The sequence below is a fragment of the Drosophila takahashii genome, chromosome 3L (genome assembly GCF_030179915.1).
Source record: "Drosophila takahashii strain IR98-3 E-12201 chromosome 3L, DtakHiC1v2, whole genome shotgun sequence".
Lineage (NCBI taxonomy): Eukaryota > Metazoa > Arthropoda > Insecta > Diptera > Drosophilidae > Drosophila > Drosophila takahashii.
Window position 1 is genome coordinate 16,166,924 of NC_091680.1, and position 18,034 is coordinate 16,184,957.

The 18,034-nt window shown below is 42.5% G+C and overlaps 6 protein-coding genes across 6 annotated transcripts; 4 read left to right on the forward strand and 2 right to left on the reverse strand.

Moving 5' to 3' along the window:
• Positions 1-2,503: 2,503 nt before the first annotated feature.
• On the forward strand, positions 2,504-4,267 carry Rpt4R (Regulatory particle triple-A ATPase 4-related). The gene is made up of 2 exons (XM_070214819.1): positions 2,504-3,208; positions 3,579-4,267. The coding sequence occupies exons 1-2, from the start codon at positions 2,591-2,593 to the stop codon at positions 4,161-4,163; spliced, it is 1,203 nt and encodes a 400-aa protein (XP_070070920.1). The 5' UTR covers positions 2,504-2,590; the 3' UTR covers positions 4,164-4,267.
• A 247-nt stretch (positions 4,268-4,514) lies between these two features.
• LOC108064851 (peritrophin-48) lies at positions 4,515-5,827 on the reverse strand. The gene is made up of 2 exons (XM_070214821.1): positions 5,662-5,827; positions 4,515-5,602 (listed from the first exon to the last, which is right to left on the reverse strand). Exons 1-2 carry the CDS (start codon positions 5,666-5,668, stop codon positions 4,587-4,589), a joined length of 1,023 nt encoding a protein of 340 aa, XP_070070922.1. The 5' UTR covers positions 5,669-5,827; the 3' UTR covers positions 4,515-4,586.
• Positions 5,828-8,679: 2,852 nt separating this feature from the next.
• On the forward strand, positions 8,680-10,181 carry LOC108064849 (chondroitin proteoglycan 2). Its single transcript, XM_017152591.3, has 2 exons — positions 8,680-8,701; positions 8,766-10,181. The coding sequence occupies exons 1-2, from the start codon at positions 8,680-8,682 to the stop codon at positions 10,163-10,165; spliced, it is 1,422 nt and encodes a 473-aa protein (XP_017008080.3). The 3' UTR covers positions 10,166-10,181.
• An 825-nt stretch (positions 10,182-11,006) lies between these two features.
• LOC108064848 (chondroitin proteoglycan 2) lies at positions 11,007-13,008 on the forward strand. Its single transcript, XM_017152590.3, is given in 3 exon segments — positions 11,007-11,034; positions 11,093-11,899; positions 11,902-13,008. Coding segments are annotated over 3 exon segments (1,914 nt in total). The 3' UTR covers positions 12,981-13,008.
• A 611-nt stretch (positions 13,009-13,619) lies between these two features.
• obst-G (obstructor-G) lies at positions 13,620-14,659 on the reverse strand. The gene is made up of 2 exons (XM_017152593.3): positions 14,576-14,659; positions 13,620-14,520 (listed from the first exon to the last, which is right to left on the reverse strand). Exons 1-2 carry the CDS (start codon positions 14,639-14,641, stop codon positions 13,717-13,719), a joined length of 870 nt encoding a protein of 289 aa, XP_017008082.3. The 5' UTR covers positions 14,642-14,659; the 3' UTR covers positions 13,620-13,716.
• Positions 14,660-15,630: 971 nt separating this feature from the next.
• On the forward strand, positions 15,631-18,007 carry LOC108064847 (chondroitin proteoglycan 1). The gene is made up of 2 exons (XM_070214483.1): positions 15,631-15,637; positions 15,846-18,007. The coding sequence occupies exons 1-2, from the start codon at positions 15,631-15,633 to the stop codon at positions 18,005-18,007; spliced, it is 2,169 nt and encodes a 722-aa protein (XP_070070584.1).
• Positions 18,008-18,034: the final 27 nt, after the last annotated feature.

The following is an 18,034-nucleotide window of genomic DNA, read 5'->3' on the forward strand; positions in this document are numbered from 1 at the left end:
GATTTTTGAAAATAAAGTGTTTAAACTAATTCTGTTGTTATATTTTAAAAAATATTAAAAAATATCTCTGCACTTTGAAATAGCTGTATTTTATTTTTTCAGAGTGTGGACATTTCTTGCATCTTGACAGCGTCACCAGTTAACGTTACAATGCATGGCCACATTTCTGCACACCTGTACCTGTGTACATATGTAAGTACTTGCACATGGCACATACATCCTCTGGAGTGCTCATCCTTCATCCTGATGTATGGCCATCAAACATCGGGCGGGATGAGTGCCGGAGAAGGGGAATCGGAAAATGGAGGGGAAGTATGTGTTTGCACCGTTGCACTCCCCGAATTGTGTTAATGAAATTCAAGCTGGGTCTAAATTTGCATTAGCACATTCTACGCCCATATGCAAATCATATTCCAGATTCCACATGAGGCCGCACATAATTAATAAGAGGATCGATGGAAAAGTCCTTAAAAATAAGCACCCAGTAAAGGATAGAGTATAAAAAAATACAAGAAAATAAATAAAAATCCTAATTTCCATCTATTGTATTTTTCAAAATGTATATGTTAGCGGACACTTCCAATTTTCAAACATTTCATCTTGTTATATATTAGTACATATTGATAAAACTAACAATTCTGGCTACCAAAGAATTAGCCTGGTGTTTGTAGTCGGCTAATATTAAATCTTTTTTATCAAAACAAACCACTCATTTGTATATGCAAATGTTGCCTGCTAATAGTTATTTTAAATAGCTACAGTTATTTAGGACAAATCGCTTAAATTTAAGCATTGGGTTAATAAAAATTCGTACAAATAAATTATTTAAGAGCTCAAACTGATTACTAATCTCTTTATCTGCAAACAAAATACTAGTTTTAGGTAAAACTCAGGTTTAAGGCAAATCCGCTTGGGCGGTATATTGCATTTTTATCCAAATAAAAGTTTTCAAATTTAGAGCACTTTAATTTGGAGCTAGAATTCTTTAAAGGGTGCAACAATGTTGCAACAACGGAGGAAGTCAGAAGTCAAGATCGAAAACAAGCGAAAGTTGCAACAAGCCGTCCTGTTGAGGGTCTGCGTTTAATTTCTTTCATGGGGACACTGGAGTAAGTGAGCCGAAATCGAACAGACCTCTTCTTCTGCTTCTTCTGGCCAGATAGCAAACTTTGGCTGTGTTTGGTGTGGAACATCTGCGCCACATGTTGTACCACGCAACCAAAATCGGAGCCGCCAAGCAGCTAAACTTTATTGAATAGAAATTCAGTCTCATTTTCAGAAAACTTCATATTTCTGTTGCTCGTGTTTCTCCCACCCCATAAGATACTTTTTATCCAGTTTCTGTCTGACCGGGATTCGCTCTCCCTTTCGGGATAAGTTTTAAGTTTCAATTTATAAACTCTACACCACAAACTAATAAATTAAACATTTTGGAAAACTGCACTGAAAACATTCTTAATTAGACCTCAATGTTCAATTAAAGTATACTTCTAGCTTAATTAATTTATTAGTCACTTGAAAAAACTTAAATTTGGGATTATAGACACCACTACGTATGAGTAATAAATTGTAGACTAAGGGTTAAAAGACCTTAAAAAAGTCCATTAAAAATATGACTTTATAAACTGAACTGAAACTTTTTTTAAACGTAAGTACTTTCAAGTATAAGTTGCTAAGTATTTTTTTTTACTTTTTAATTTTTATGGATTATTTTGAATTAATTACAAAATATCATAAGTTACCATTCCGGTGCAACTCTACTTTTTGTGTGCAAAGCCTTTCAACCACAGTCGAAATACTTGGCAGCAATTGGCGCTTCAATGTTAGGCGGGGCCAAAATTCATTAAACATTTGCAAACTGCATATTTGTCATGGGTCCCGAATTCGGAGCATTTCGACCCGCGAATGCACTCGTCCCAGTGGATATCTCGATGTTTTGGTCGTGCTAGCCACGCCACTAGAAGCAGCTGGACCCGCAGCACAAAGTGCTTCCAAAATGCCCTGATTTATGGCCTGGATGCCATGCTGACATTTGGTTCCCGGCCAACACCTTCCGACGCATTCGATTTCAGGACCAAAGTCAACATGACTGGGTGTGTACATCTGCCCATATTTTTAAGCTTTCAATTGTTTTTAGAGCTCTTAATGCTAATAAAATATTATTCACATCAAAACCGAATTTTACTTATAAAAGAATTTAATCATAGGCACTTATAGAAAAGTTTTTAGCTAATTAAACTTTCCAAGATTTGCTTTGCCGGAACTTATAATTTTAGTCACAGACGAACAACGAAAGATAAAACTACTTATGGTTCTAGTTCCGAATAACGTGGCCAGTAATCACAGCTACTTGCAATTATTTACTGAAATTCTTTGATTAATTTCAAACAATTCAAAAGTTTGGGAAATACCCTAATTATAGTGTTTACTGAAAATGTTCCTTTCTCACGTTCCAAAAAACCGACTAAAATTCCGGTGGTTCCTAAATGAACCATTTCCTTTAAGTTTGACAGACCTTAAAATCGTAACGTGAGTTGGCACATTTTTGAAAAGCATTTCGGGGTAGTTGAAACAATTGGAATTCGGTGTGATGGCTGCTCCAGCTCCAAAAGCAAATACCCCGGTGGACGATGAGCGGGTGAAGGCGTTGACCACTTACCGCACCAAGCTCCTGGAGCACCGCGAGATCGAGTCGCGTTTGAAGGCTTTGCGGGACAAGCACAGGATTCTGAACGCGGAGTACGAAAAGTCCGAGGACGATTTGAAGGCTTTGCAAAGCGTGGGCCAGATGCTCGGGGAGGTCCTCAAGCAGCTCACGCCGGACAACTTCATCGTGAAGGCTTCGAATGGACCGCGCTACGTGGTCGGATGTCGCCGGCAGATAAACAAGGCGAAACTCAAGGCCGGGACTCGCGTCGCCCTCGATGTGACCACCCTGACCATCATGCGCTATTTGCCACGGGAGGTGGATCCCCTGGTCTACAACATGACCCACGAGGATCCGGGCAACGTCAACTACGCCGAGATCGGAGGCCTTGGTCAGCAGATCCGCGAGCTGCGCGAGGTCATTGAACTGCCGCTGCTCAATCCGGATCTGTTCCTTCGCGTTGGCATCAATCCGCCCAAGGGATGCCTGCTCTACGGGCCTCCTGGCACCGGAAAGACTCTCCTGGCCCGCGCCATCGCCTCCCAGATGGACGCCAATTTCCTGAAGGTAAGATTTTCGCATCCTTAATATCACGGGAATTTTGCACTATTATACATTTTTTTTTGGTCATAAATATGCCATTTCCGTTAACAATATTGTTTGATTTAAGTAGAACCAAAGATTTAAATGAAAAATATATACATACATACATATGTTCTATAAAGTACCTTTCACTGGCGATATGGTTGACTTTTACGGAAATTCATCAATGATTCATCACTTAAAAATGGAAATGTTACCATGAGGGACAAAGTTTCTTGTGATAAATTACTGATGAATTATTTACTATATGTGTTGTTAAATTAGTTAGTGAATTAATTCGACTTTTATTAGAGAATCCCAAAATAATATATATTTTTCTCAACCCCACCTGAAGGTGGTTTCCTCGGCCATTGTGGACAAGTACATTGGCGAGAGTGCCCGCCTGATCCGCGAGATGTTTGCATACGCACGTGACCACCAGCCGTGCATTATATTCATGGACGAGATCGACGCCATCGGAGGTCGTCGCTTCTCGGAGGGAACTTCAGCCGACCGCGAGATCCAGCGCACGCTAATGGAGCTGCTCAACCAGATGGACGGCTTCGACGCTTTGGGCCAGGTGAAAATAATCATGGCCACCAACCGGCCGGATACCTTGGATCCCGCCCTGCTGCGTCCTGGGCGGCTTGATCGAAAACTGGAGATTCCGCTGCCTAACGAAGTGGCCCGCATGGACATCCTCAAGATCCACGCCGCACCGCTGTCCAAGCACGGGGAAATCGATTACGAGTCGGTGGTTAAGCTCTCGGACATGTTCAACGGTGCCGATCTGCGGAACATTTGCACCGAAGCCGGGCTGTTTGCCCTGCGCTGCGATCGGGAGTACGTCGTTCAGGAGGATTTCATGAAGGCTGTGCGCAAAATCGCCGACAACAAAAAACTTGAGTCGCGACTGGACTACAAGCCCATTTAGGATCCTATAATCTGCCGATTGTGTTAATCAAAATACGTAAGAATTTAAAATAATGTTTCTTGTAGCTGTTATAAGCATGAATAAAACTGAACTATCAAACATTATCATTATTTTACTTAATCTGTCAAAAAATAAACTTGAAAAGCGGCAATACAAATGTGTTCATTTTTTGCCAAAGTATGATGACTGATTTACCAAGTAAACTTCTGATATTCAGCAAAGTCAACATTAAAATAATTGATCCTATATAAAATGTGAATCATATTCGTTTTCGAAATGATTCGGGAAAATATGGATATTCATATAATTTAGCTGATCAGTTCGCAAAAAAATTGTAAGACCTAACAAATGTCGAATCACAAGCATTATTTTTAATTGCAAATATAAAATAGTAGTTAATTTTTTCTGGAATGGCCTTTGCCACTAGGCGGCGCAAGCACCATAAGTTATCTGAGAGTCGCTGCAACTTTGGGTGGCAGCATTGTAGTACCCCTTTTCGCAGCTCAACGGTGTGGTCTCCCGGCCATCGACGCACTTGATGTAGTTGTGGCACCCTACGTCCTCGGCCACTTCGTAGCCATCCTCGATGCCATCGCACCGATCGTAGGCGCACTTCTGGCTCTCGCGAGGCATGCAACCCTGTCGCGTCTGGTTGAAGAAGTAGTTCTTGTCGCACTGCTGATAAATGGGATCGGGATCGGGGATTCCAGAGCCAAGATCGCGGCAGTAGTAGTAGCCGCGACATGTGGCGCCATCGGAAACGAACTTGCCACGCACAGCCAGCTTCTTGGTGCCGCAGGCGTCCTCTGGAAGTGGATGGTTCTCGCAGACAATGTCCTTTTTGGGCCCACATTTACCCGTGGCCACATTGTAATATTCGTCAGTGCCGCAGGTGGACTGCACCAGTTTGAAGGTCTTGCTGCAGGTGTAGTACTTGTTGCAATTGGCCTCATCGCGGAAATTCACACCTACGGGCACAATGTCGCACATCTCGTAGGAGGCGGTGCAAACAGCATCCTTGGGATAAACGCACCTTTGGGTGACTTGATCGAAGTACATTCCTGAGCCGCAGGTTCCTTGGCCCTTTAGCACATCTGCATCACAGTAGTACCAATTGGCGCAATTCAGGGTATCCCCAATGTAACCAGTTGCCACCTTTTTGCACGTAGGTGCTGAGCAGTAGGTGGTGTCCAATGTCTTGTAGCAATCGTTTTTGGTAAGACTGAAGTACGGCGTAGTTCCCGAGCAGCTGGTGCTATCCACAGATTTAAAGTTGTCGCACTTGATATACTCGTTGCAGGTTCCGGGCTTTCGGAGTTTGGTTCCATCCGCGAAAAGTCGACAGAGATCGTCAGTAGCGTTTAAAAACCGCGTTTGGGTGCTCAGATGAACCATCAAGACCAGCAGCAGGGCCTGCAGGACCCAAGAACTTGCAAGTCCTGGAATATTTTATAGATATTAGTTTGCAGTTTAATTGTTTCGAGTAAGAAAGCACCACCTCGCATTTTGAAATAGGTATACCGTCACTTTAACTTGAATAGATTCAACTAACATTTAGCCTTAGCCAGCTGGGCCTTATATAGCGAAAAATTCCCGATTTTCCCGTGCGGATGACTTTAATTTACTACACCCAAAAAAAGATAAGATTTGGTTCTTGTCATAAACAGAGATCAGTGGTTTTTCAATTAAGTTTGTTGGTGACTGTATACCGCACAATGCCAGGCATAAGTTTACAACTGATTTGAAAAAAATTTAATATAAAATCAATAAACGGAAATTATCTTAGACATAATATGTATTACATATGTATACCTATATATTTTTTGTATTTTTCATTTATTAAATAAAATCCAGTAAGTTAGTAAAAAATCAAGCAAGTGTCATAAAGCCTTTAATAAAGTAATTGTGTTGTTAATTCATTTTATTTTTGTTTTAACAGTTGTTTCTTCGCAAACTTTTATTAGGGAATGTATATATTTTTGGCCGAAAGAGATAAGCGCGTTAGGCAACATGTATTCCTAATTGAACTTGAATTGACTGAAATAAATATCGAGTAAAATAAAAATAGATGAAATTTATGGGAAATCAGAATACTCTTTTACTTTAAAACAAAATAAAGTTTAGTTTCATGGTTAAGAAACAACCTCAATTAAATGATTTTTTTTTGAAAATTGGTTTCTCAACGTTTAACCTTTTTTTGTTACCCTGATGTTAATAAGTACAATAGTGAGTTAGGTAAACAGAAATTACTGAATTAATAAGTATTTTGGTAGTCGATTTGCCAATTCAAGGTTGTTTGTGATTTTGACTTGTCACACCCAAACAAGTAGGAAATTATTTATAAGTCGAGATAAGAATACTATTAATTCTAAATTACCTTACTATCAAAAATGTAGACAGTAAAAGAGTTAATATAATTGTTATTTCTGGTTGGTCTGAGTACATAAATAAATTAAAGCTGTTTTAATCTTCACTTTTTGGGTAATTGCAAGGCAATAACTTATCCGCTTTACTTTTAGAACAGGAAAATCCAGAAATTTGCGGAGTGTTACCAAAACTGTTCCCACTGATAATAAATACTTTTATATGCCTTTTCACAATCAATAAAAACTTAGTGTCAACTACGAAATCTTGTGACATTTTTCGTCTCCGCTGCGATAAGAAATCTATTTCGATTGATGACAAAGAAATTGTTCTGTACTTATTCTGATCGTCGACTAAAGAGCCGGTCAGAGAAACGCTTGCACTTTATTGGCTTCTTTCGGCAACGCGGTTGCAGCTTGGCACTCACAACTTGTTAATTTAGGTCTACTTTTTCCTTTAAATTGTTTTTTGAACGTTCTAATTTAGGTTCGCCGAAGACACTTCTGGAGTTCACTTCGATTAAGACACTCTGCTGATTGTTTCTTATCAAAAGCACTGATTTCGAATGGTGCTAGAGTTGAAATGAGTGGGTTTTCCTTGATATCTATGCACCAATCGATCTCAGTTCTTCGATTCGAAGGCGAACAGTGCTCCAGATTTCGATCCTGCACCCTTTGGACTGAAGATCCCGACTGAGAGACGTATTAGCGATCGGTTGCGAGACGAGTGTCGCTGATGACTGTGTGTAATACAGGCGCGACCTCTGTTTAAATCTGAGAAACCTGTTACACCTGAGAAGATTTTTATAATAGAGGCTGTATGGGTGCGATGGCAGATCCACTCATATTTCCGCTGGCCCGTCTTTTGTTGCCCCTTATGGCCTCAGTCTGGGCGCAGAGATCCAGAGTGAGGTGTAATGGACACCGAAGAGTCTAAGCCTTTCCAACTCAAGTGCCTGGGCCCTAGCACAACTTTTGCTCTCCTTTCTTCCATTTAGATCTCCCCAAGTTTGGTAATTTAATTCAAGCGTACTTGGCCAGCATTTGAATAATTAGAATTGCATTGTCTTGGGTTTCATACCAACTGGCGACTGCAGGAAGCCTCTCACCGCAGTCTTCGGCGATATGTTTCTTGTTCCTCTAAGCCCATAACAGTACTTGTCATGAACCGATTGCATTTCTCTGACAAATAGACTTCTCTGCACCCCGCGACTGAGAAGCTCGAGTGGTTAAAGTGAAAAGACAGGGAAAAGTAATTATCGTCATTAAAATTCGCATCCGAGCTAAAGACGCATCTCTCACTGAAATGACAAGTTCAATGCTATTTCCGTTCTGAATGGTTTCGTTATCGGCATATTTGAATCGGTTAGATTGTATGCAGTTCCAGGAATTAAAGAAGTGAATGAAATTCAATGGCTATAAAAGTTCTCCTCAATTTTTTTAAATTTTAGATTTTATAATATAATTCGATATGCGAGATATTAACATATAAAAATTATAAAATAAATTTACCGTTAATGTTTAAAGAATCCTACAGACACAATAAATAAATAAATAAAATGTTATAAATTTACCATCAATATTTAAAGAATCCTACAGACACAAAAATAAAATATATCAAATTTCAAACCGATAATAATGGATCAAGAACCAAGTATCCGAAAGTCGAGCTTAGTGGTTCGCCATCTTATCGACTGTATCTATCACTTCATTTTGAGCGACAATAAACGTCATTTAATTTCAAGTGTCAATAAAGCGATCCGCATGATTAGGAATTCGCTTTTTGCTTATCGCGGAGCGTGCGGAAAAACATAAATTAGGCAGACGCCAGGGCGGGAACCATTCAGACCTATGCCAAAATATTTGGGTAGCTTCTATGCGGTTGGTTCGGGGTGGTACATGTCGTGATAAGAAACCCCGAATCCCGGTCCCGAGCTCCAGACACGCACACCTAATTACACCTGCCGATAGCGAGTGGCGCAAACAAATCAGTTACTGAACTAATCGAGAGATAGATATGGTGATTGGTATTATCAGAAGATTGACTACCGATTTCGAGCACTGAAAGCAGTTAAATGCTGCTACTCCACCCGGTTTTCCACTTAGTCGTTCGCGAATTTTGGACTACTTCAAAGGTGATCGGGGAAGGAAAAATGCGAAAAATCGATTATAGCGGTGAGTGAGTGAAGGGGGCACTCGGTCCTCAAAGCTAGAAACTTATAATCAATCCATCTGATAGGTCTTTGGACGGTTCTACTGCTGACCGGAGGTCTCCAGTTGGCTCTCGCCCAGTTGGCCAATGTCTGCTTGGAACAAGAGGATGGCGCTCGACTTCCGTTGACCACCCACTGTTCCCGATTTGTGGTTTGCCAAAGGGGCGAGGTTTCCATCATTGGCAGCTGCCCTCGGGGTCTTCACTTCAATCGGGAGCTCGGCGAGTCTGACTTCCAGTGGCGGGCCAACTGCCTGGGACTTTCGGCCTTTGCCGAAGTTGATGATCAGTGCACCTGCGACTGTTGCGCCGAGGAGTGCCAGGATCCCATCGAGGACATCGATGAGCCAACCACCGCGGTCACCGAGGACTGCGATCCGGAAACCACCACTGCGGTCACAGATCCCACGGATACAGAAGCAACGGATTCGACCACAGAATACGACGACACCAACAACTCCTCCAATACCACACCTTCCGGTCCCGGAGTGCTACCGCTGTATTGCAAGAGTCCTCGCACGGAGTGTGTAAATCAGCCGACCGGAACCTATATCGATATGCCCGGCATCTGCGTCAGCTTTATCCAGTGCAACGCGGGGTGCTGCGAGGAATTCCGGTGCCCTTCCGGTTTGTACTTTAACAAGAAGATAGACGACTGTGATTTCTATTGGAACGTTGACTGCACCATCACCGCCGATGATTCGGGTGAAATCGAGGGACCCTCGGGAGCCAAGTGCGACGATCCGGGACTTTGCCGTAATATGAAGGACGGAGAGAGGCTGAAGGATCCCAACTCGAATGGATTCTTGGTCTGCCAATGCCAGTGCCCCATTGCGATGCCCTGTGACGAGGGCCTGGAGTTCAACCCCAAGGTTGGGGTGTGCGATTGGGTGGGCCAAAATGCCTCTGCGAGTGTATCCACCTCGGTGGATTGTCCCGATAACCTGGTCTATAATGCCACCTCGAATGAGTGCGACTATCCTGCGAACTATGTGCCCGAGGTGGCCTGCAATTCCACCAGCCCCGTGTGCCAGAATCAGCCGGAGGGGGAGCTCTTCCCGGTGGAGGGCAAGTGCAACATGTTCTACAAGTGCAACTTCAACTGCCCCGTAGAGCAGTACTGTTCGGACAATCTGATCTACAATCCGGATAAGGAAGAATGCGATTATCCCACGAACTACAAGTGCAAATGGGAGTACACCCCGCCCAGCGGTCCCAATGCAGGTCCTTCGGGAATCGCCTGCGAGAGCAATGGTCGTTGTTTGGGTAAAAGCGAAGGCACATTCTTCCGGTCCACCACAAATTGTGGTAACTACGTCATCTGCCAGTGTGGCTGTGAAGTCGAGATGGAGTGTCCCGATGGATTGTACTGGGACGAAGAATTGCAGACCTGCAATTACGAGTCCCTAGTAAACTGTACTCTTTAAATAAAGCAACTCATTGTCAAGGCAACTGGGATCTGGCCCAATCGGCCTCTTTGTTAATGAAACTCTGGGCCAGTAAATCATTCTAATCAGTTTTGCACCGGCCAGCAGCTGTGGGCACTCGATCAATAAGAGTGGCATGAGCTTACAGATTAGAAATACCCCTTGCTTAAATTGGGATGGGGTATGTTCTTTTTAGGGGAATGTCGAGAGATGAACTGCATTCTAGTCATTGATATCTGTTATAAAGCATCCATAAAGCCTTTACGAAATATACTTTTCAATTCATTGATACTTATTATTCCTTAGAGCAGCACTGACTGTTTCTACTTTACTGCGTACGTGTGATTCAGAGCGCTAGCAGCGCAGCGGCAGAGAAACTGCCACCACTGCCTTAGAGACCCATATTTTCTAACTACATATGCCATAAAATGTTAAAGATACATGCCTAATAAGAATTCAAGGTGTACAAATAGGTTCAAAACTAAAGAAACTATGTCATGATCAAACAAATTTAATATAACAGGAATTCCTATGAATCCCCAACTGTAGCCTTCAACCTTTTTCGCAAAACTGCGAGAAGAATTGTTAGAAATCTATGTGCTTCTGCTCTCTTCATTCGCGGATTCTCTGTTCACTGCAGAGTTTTATAAATAGTGACAATATCAATTGCTTGTATAACTACTGTAAATATATGCTGATAATATCTCGGATGGTTCGACTTTATCACCGGCACATGCTGCAAAGCAGGAAAAGGCATTCAATTATTTTAATTGCCGGTAAATATAAAAGCCGATATGGACCGAAAAGGGAGCAGTGAGCAGTCGATATGCGGAGTGCAAAGATGGCTCAATCCAGAAGTAACAGCTATGGTAAGCAAGAGGATCGATTATTAAGTGGATGGATATTGCAACAGAGTTTTCCCTCTAGGAGTTGCCCTGTGTCTAATGACGATTTCCCTCTTCGTGGGATCACTGAATGCGGCATGTTGCACGGATGGCGAGACCAAATGCGATGCGGATGATTGCACCAAGTACCAGGTCTGCTGCCACGGCGAATTCGTGTCCAAGTCCTGTGAAAGTGGATACTATTGGAATTCGGGGGAGCAAAAGTGCGACGAGGATAACGGCGAGTGCAAGCCGCCAACCTGTGTGGATGGAGAAATCGAGGCGAATCCCGACGACTGTGCCGGGTACTTGGAGTGCGTGAACGGAACCGTGGTGATCCTCACCTGCCCGGATGGCGAGTACTTCAATGCGACCGCGAAGGAGTGCCTCCTCGACACCTGTGGAGTGTGCGTAAACTGCACCGAGGGAAGCAAGAAGGAAGACCTCACCGACTGCGCCAAGTTCCAGGTGTGTGTTAACGGAAAGTATGTGTCCCAATCTTGCGGGACCGGATATTACTGGAACGCAACGGCAAAGGAGTGTGCGTTGGACGAGGGCCAATGCAATGGCCCACCACCGTGCACAGATGGAGACCTCCAGAAGGACCCAACAGATTGCGCCGGTTACTTGGCGTGTTCGAATGGCAACTGGGTGAGCAAGCAGTGCCCCGAAGGATCTTACTGGAACATCGACTGGAAGATTTGTGTTGTCGACACAAATGGAACTTGTGTGAACTGTACCGAGGGAGCTACAAAGCCGGCCGACGACTGTTCCCAGTACCAAATTTGCTCCGGTGGAAAGTTTGTGACCAAGTCCTGCCAAGACGGTTATTACTGGAGCAAAGAGAAGCCAAATGTATACAAGATGATGGAACTTGCAAAGGCAATGGAACATCGTGTACTGAAGGTGCCATTAAGGTGGATCCTTCGAACTGTGCTGGTTACCTGTCCTGTTCGAACGGGAGCTTTGTTAGCAAGCAGTGCCCCGATGGAGCTTTCTTTAACACCACGTTGGAGGTTTGTCAAGTCGACTACGATAATATTTGTGTTAACTGTACCGAGGGAGCTACAAAGCCTGCCGACGACTGTTCCCAGTACCAAATTTGCTCCGGTGGAAAGTATGTGATTAAGCAGTGCCCCGATGGAGCTTTCTTTAACACCACGTTGCAGGTTTGTCAAGTCGACTCCGATAATATTTGTGTAAACTGTACCGAGGGAGCTACAAAGCCTGCCGACGACTGTTCCCAGTACCAAATTTGCACCGGTGGAAAGTATGTGACCAAGTCCTGCCCAGATGGTTATTATTGGAACGTTACAGAGTGTATAAAGGATGATGGAACCTGCAATGGCAACTCAACGTGCAACGAGTATGAGATGAAGGCGAATCCATCTGATTGCGCCGGATACCTGCAGTGCATAAATGGCAATTTTGTTGCCAGGGAGTGTCCCGCTAGTCAGTTCTTTAATACCACACTGCTTGAGTGTGAGGTCGACACAAATAACGTGTGCATCCCCAAAAATTGCGATCCCGATTGCTGCGATGTACTCAACAATTCCATCTGGCCCGTGCTGAAAAATTGCTCCGCCTTCTTCCAGTGTGTGGATGGCAAGAAGTACGAGCAGAGATGCCCCAACAATTTGCAGTTTAATAATGTAACGGAGCAGTGCGATTTCCCGGAAAATGTTCAATGCGAAGATGGAAATGGCCCGCCAAGTGGTCCGAATGCCGGACCCTCGGGAACTTCCTGCGATCAGCCTGGACAATGCCAGAATCAGAAAGACGGAACCTTCTTCCCCAAGGCCAAAGGAACCTGCAGTTCCGCATATGTCGTGTGTCAGTGCGAATGTGAGGTCAACCTTAGCTGTATCTCTGGATTGCTTTTTAATAGTAAGATAAATTCTTGCGATTGGCCCGATAATGTTGAATGCTGAATGTTTTCAATAAACAATTTTTAATGCATTATGGATTTTTTTTAGTTTTTAAATTAGTTTTGAGTTTAAAGGCTAAAATTCTGCTTTACGAAATTACCTTACCTTCTTAACTTTTCTTTTATGATTAGATCTCTGAGATAATTAAGAACTGAAGGTTTTAGAAAATCATTCCGATACTTATTCAATACTTTCATTTCGAAAGAGGAAGAATTTGTATTATTATTTTACAGTGTAATTAGAAAGAAGAGTATTAAATTAAATTATTTAAATTAAATTAGTTTTTATTAATTTATGTATAATTCCTTATTGAGGCCCCAAAATGTTTTTTTTTTTTTATTTACAATAATATTGGAAAGGAAATGGAGTCATTTGAAATCCAATTTATTTGGCTTTAAAAGCTATGAGTAAATAATGGTTGCACGCGTGGAAGCAGTCGATTTTCTGCTTGCCTTTAATTTCTCTCAGACTTCGTTCTTCCTTGATTTTAGTTACCTTGAAAGGCAAAGTATGTAACACCCTCAAAATAAGTCTTATTTGGTCAGCACACATAAATCGTTGCCTAGCATCGCTAGAAAATAAATAAAGTGTAGATTGTAAACTGTAAATGGATATTTCTTATTAAAGAATGATTTGGAATATTAAAACTTGTTAAAAGATTTGTCTGGTTGGAAAGTCTGGGCCAGTAGATGATGTTAATTGATATCGAATACTTTATTATTGGACCAGCAAAGTTGAGTTACAACAAACGAGATTTGGCCTTTCGGGCAGGTTTTCTCGACTTTGATTTGCTCTTGATATTCTTTTGCTTCGTTTGACATTTGGCAACCTTGGGATAATCACATCGGGAGGAGGCGCTATTGAAATGCAAACCAGTGGGGCAGTCCATTACCAAAAACATCATGTTGCTGCAGAGCATGAACTTTCCGCAATCGCTCCGATGGGCCACGAGTGAGTTTTCTTTTTCATCTGAACATACTCCTCCCGTTACGGCAGGTCCATCCAATTTTTTGGTATTCTGTGAATCAACCGAACACTTGGCTTCTGAAGCCTTCATGCAAAATCGACGCGTTGGACTAAAATGTTGTTGACCAGAACAAGTGCGAAGATGCGGCTTTCTCGCCTTGCAGACAAAGTATTCCCGGCAGGATCCCTTCTTTATTAGCATTACACCATCCTTCTTGCCAGCACACATTCTATCCGTCATATCCGAAAGCCCATTATCCTGGCTTGTAGGTCGTTGTTTTTTCACTGGCTTGACAGTAACTGGAGGATCAGTCGTAACGATCACTTCCTCATCGTCCTCATCGCTTTCGGAATTCGATGAATCATCACTGTCATTATCCTTGCCATCGAAAATACAATCCACTTTGCTGGAATCATCGCAATGCAAAGTTAATGGATTAAACAGGGTATTTGGTTGACATGTTCCGATCACAGCCTTTCCATCTGCACACACATAATATCCCTTGCAAGTTCCAAACATCGGCAAAAGTCCGCCATTTTTACCCTCGCATATGGACGTCTTGAAGGCAAATCCGTTCTTTGAAAGTAATCTTGTTATTTTCGATACTTTTAATGGGGCTTTCTCAACATACTTGCAATACAGCCAGAGTACTTTCTTGGAGTATCAACATTACCCAAAGCAGTCCGAATAGCTTCATTTTGTGTGGCGCTATCGAGTGTTTCATCGAACTGAAACTTTCCATTCATTGAACTGCGTTTTTATACACTCTGTGGGAAATTTGCATGATTTGCCAATATGTAAAGTGTTAACATTCGATTGTATCGTTCATAAAAGATAGGTGCTCGAGTTCGAGTGCTATCTTTTTGTTCTTACTGAGAATTGATAAGAGTTCATATAAAACACATGTAAAGTCTGAAGAAAAGAATTCATTTAGAGGTGTGTACGTGTGCCGGGGTTAAAGATCACATTTTTGGGTAGAGCGCTTAAAATACTAATTATAATATAATTTATCATTTTCTTGGAGTACAGAAATTTTAATAGTAAAAATTGTAATGGTTAACTGGGTTTCTTTAATGTTACTTTATTAATATTACTATGCAACGTTTTATGAGTTCATCAGACAAAATGTAATAAGGGAACAAATAATCAGTTAAAGAAGATGGTTTACTGTCAAGGGATTAAAATATTTTTACTCCATTTATTTTACAAATTTTTAATAAAGCCCTTTATCAATGAATAATGTCAGACACATAAAGTTATCTATGAAGCCTAAAAGTAGGTAACGTATATCGAATAACAAAGACGTAAAATACTGAAAGAAGAACATAATATGCCTTTAGCTTTTGGGCACTTTGATTTTGGTGGTATCTCGCTGAAATTAATTGAAACGAAAACAAGAGTGGACAGATGTTTATCATCGCTCATTATTAATAAGCTGTTGTCTATTTTCTTGACCAATATGTGTGTTCATTGCTTCTTAAAGCTTCCAAAGGAATGTTATCAATCATATTAGTCATTATTAATGGAAAAATATTAACGTTGATTTGATTGGTAACCCGCTATCAGCTATTGCTTAGAAATTGCCAAAAACGAAATCCCATTTCAGTTGATTTCAAGACGTGGGGATGTAAGCATCAGTACAAGAAATAGTTTTCAAGAAATATTATACTTAATCAAGTGGCCACAATGAAAGGTGATAGGTCTACCGAATTTCGATTAAAATGCATAGTGAATTTATTTGTAAATTTATTTATTCGTAGTGTGTGCTGTTTTCCCGTTTATTGTTTTGCTTTTGGGAGTAAATATCTGTAACGGCAGAGTAGAAACCACATTGAGTCGAGATCTAAATACGAAATATGCAGTTTTTGAACACAACTCTCAAGATTGTCCCACTTCTCCAGGAACGGATGCCTCCCTTTGCCAATCCTTATCGAATGGATTTTATAAATATCCCTATGACTGCAGCGCATATGTATCATGCGATGATTCATGCGCTGACTTGGAGTACTGCCCTGGTGGTAAACTTTTTAACAGTCCTCTGCACATTTGCGATACCCCAGAAGCCGTGGACTGCGATCCATTGCCATATCCAAAACCTCCATTTGCGGAAAATCCTTGTGAAAGCTTTCCAAACAACACTTTACTGCCTTCAGCTGAGCATTGCAATGAGTTCTACGTGTGCGTGAATGAGCAAAGTCAAGTATATCAATGCCCCGTCGAGTTGCTTTTCAATCCGGATTTAAAGATTTGTGACACTAAGGACAATGTGTTGTGCTACGGCGATCGTACTACTGAATATCCGCTAGAAACCACACCGACTACTGAGGAGTCGTCCTTCACGAAGTGCGAGGGCCAAAAGCAAGGAACCTCCTTTCCGGATACCCAAAATTGCCAGCAATACTACTACTGCTGGGGCAACAATTCCTACATAGTTCTTCCCTGTCCCGTTGACAATTGGTTCAATCCGCTCAGCGGCAATTGCGGTCCCGATATTTCACCAGAAGCTTGCCGAGAAGTTGTACCCACTCCTACTCCCATTGTAACGACAACCTTACCATCAACAACCGTTGAGCCAACATCAACGGAAGGCTATGAAGTAAATCCCTGTGCTGATCAGCAACTGGGGACCAGCTTTCCCTTGCCCACCGACTGTCAGTCGTACCTTTTATGCCTTAATAATGGCCAATCGACTACGGCAAAGTGTCCAACGAATGCCTGGTTCGATCCAAAAACCGGGGATTGTGGGCCAAATGTATCGCCCACCGCTTGCCGTGAATCGTTGGCAACTACCACGAATGCACCCACAACTCAGGGTACGAATAATCCCTGTGCTGATCAGGAATTGGGGGTCTCTTATCCCCTGGTAACGAATTGCCAACAGTATATTCTGTGCATGGGAAACGGAGAATCCAACGTGGCCAATTGCATTTATAACTCTTGGTATGATCCCAAGACAGGCAATTGTGGACCTGAAGTGAATCCGACAGCGTGTAAAGAAACGGAAGTTACCACTGAAACCACCACAAGTCAGGCCACCACTCCACTCACAACACCTTCGCCCACTTTATCTACTTCTGAACCCACGGAAATTACAACCACTACTTCTCCGGATATCTCAGGCATTTGTTTTGGACAGACTGATGGGTATTACGCGCAGTATCCAGAGGACTGCGGGAAATATATAGTGTGTGCCAGTCCCGTTCCCATAGCTTTTTACTGTCCGGAGAACTTATTCTTCAACGAGGCTTATCAGAAGTGCGTTGAATGGGAACTAAGCGATTGTCCAGCGGAAGATACGACCACTTCATCGCCTGGACTTACGACGCCGAATCCAGATTCTTCAATCTGCTTCAATAATACCGGTAATAATTTGCCCTACCAAGAAAATTGTCAATGGTTTATACGATGCACAGACGACTCCTCGTACATGATGGGCATATGTGGCAGTGGGGAATTTTTCGATCCCTGGACTGGGAAATGTGGGGCGAATGTCTCTCCGGAAGCCTGTCGGGAAATCTACACCACTGTGGTTACAGAGACCACGGAAGAAACCACAACTCCGATGATAACCACGAATACGCCAAGGCCGAATACAGATCCCTGTGAAGGAGTTCCAGAGGGCAAATTGGTTCCCTATCCGGAGGACTGCACCAAGTTTATACAGTGCATTAAACCCAACCCTATCGTCTATAACTGCCGCGAGGGTCAGGAGTTCAGTGCCTCCCTGGAAAGATGCATGGCTCCGTGGTATGCCAACTGTTCTATTCCAGCTACTACTACCCCTGGCATCTCCAGCACTACAACCACCCCTATAACAACACCTTCACCGGACGGCCTTTGTGCGGAGAAAACTGATGGATCACTGGTTCCCTATCCCAGGAACTGCAGCAAGTACATAGTTTGTCAGGATCCCATCCCAGTCGGTTATGCCTGTCCAGAGGATCAGGAGTTCAGTCCCACGGTTCTCACCTGCATGGAACCTCAGCTGGCGGGCTGCAATGTTTCAAGCCTTTCCCTTTGGCAGTCCTTCAAAGCGATTGCAAGTTTTGTCATAGATTTTTAATGCAAAATATGTTTTTAAATAATTATT

Excerpts from the sequence above, each read along its gene's own strand:
- obst-G (XM_017152593.3), bottom strand. The coding sequence starts at position 14,641 with ATGAAGCTATTCGGACTGCTTTGGGTAATGTTGATACTCCAAGAAAGT. Across the intron at positions 14,521-14,575 it reads GTACTCTGGCTGTATTGCAA|AACGGATTTGCCTTCAAGAC; the intron begins GTATGTTGAGAA and ends TTACTTTCAAAG.
- LOC108064849 (XM_017152591.3), top strand. The coding sequence starts at position 8,680 with ATGCGAAAAATCGATTATAGCG. Across the intron at positions 8,702-8,765 it reads GCGAAAAATCGATTATAGCG|GTCTTTGGACGGTTCTACTG; the intron begins GTGAGTGAGTGA and ends TCCATCTGATAG.
- Rpt4R (XM_070214819.1), top strand. The coding sequence starts at position 2,591 with ATGGCTGCTCCAGCTCCAAAAGCAAATACCCCGGTGGACGATGAGCGG. Across the intron at positions 3,209-3,578 it reads CCCAGATGGACGCCAATTTC|CTGAAGGTGGTTTCCTCGGC; the intron begins CTGAAGGTAAGA and ends TCTCAACCCCAC.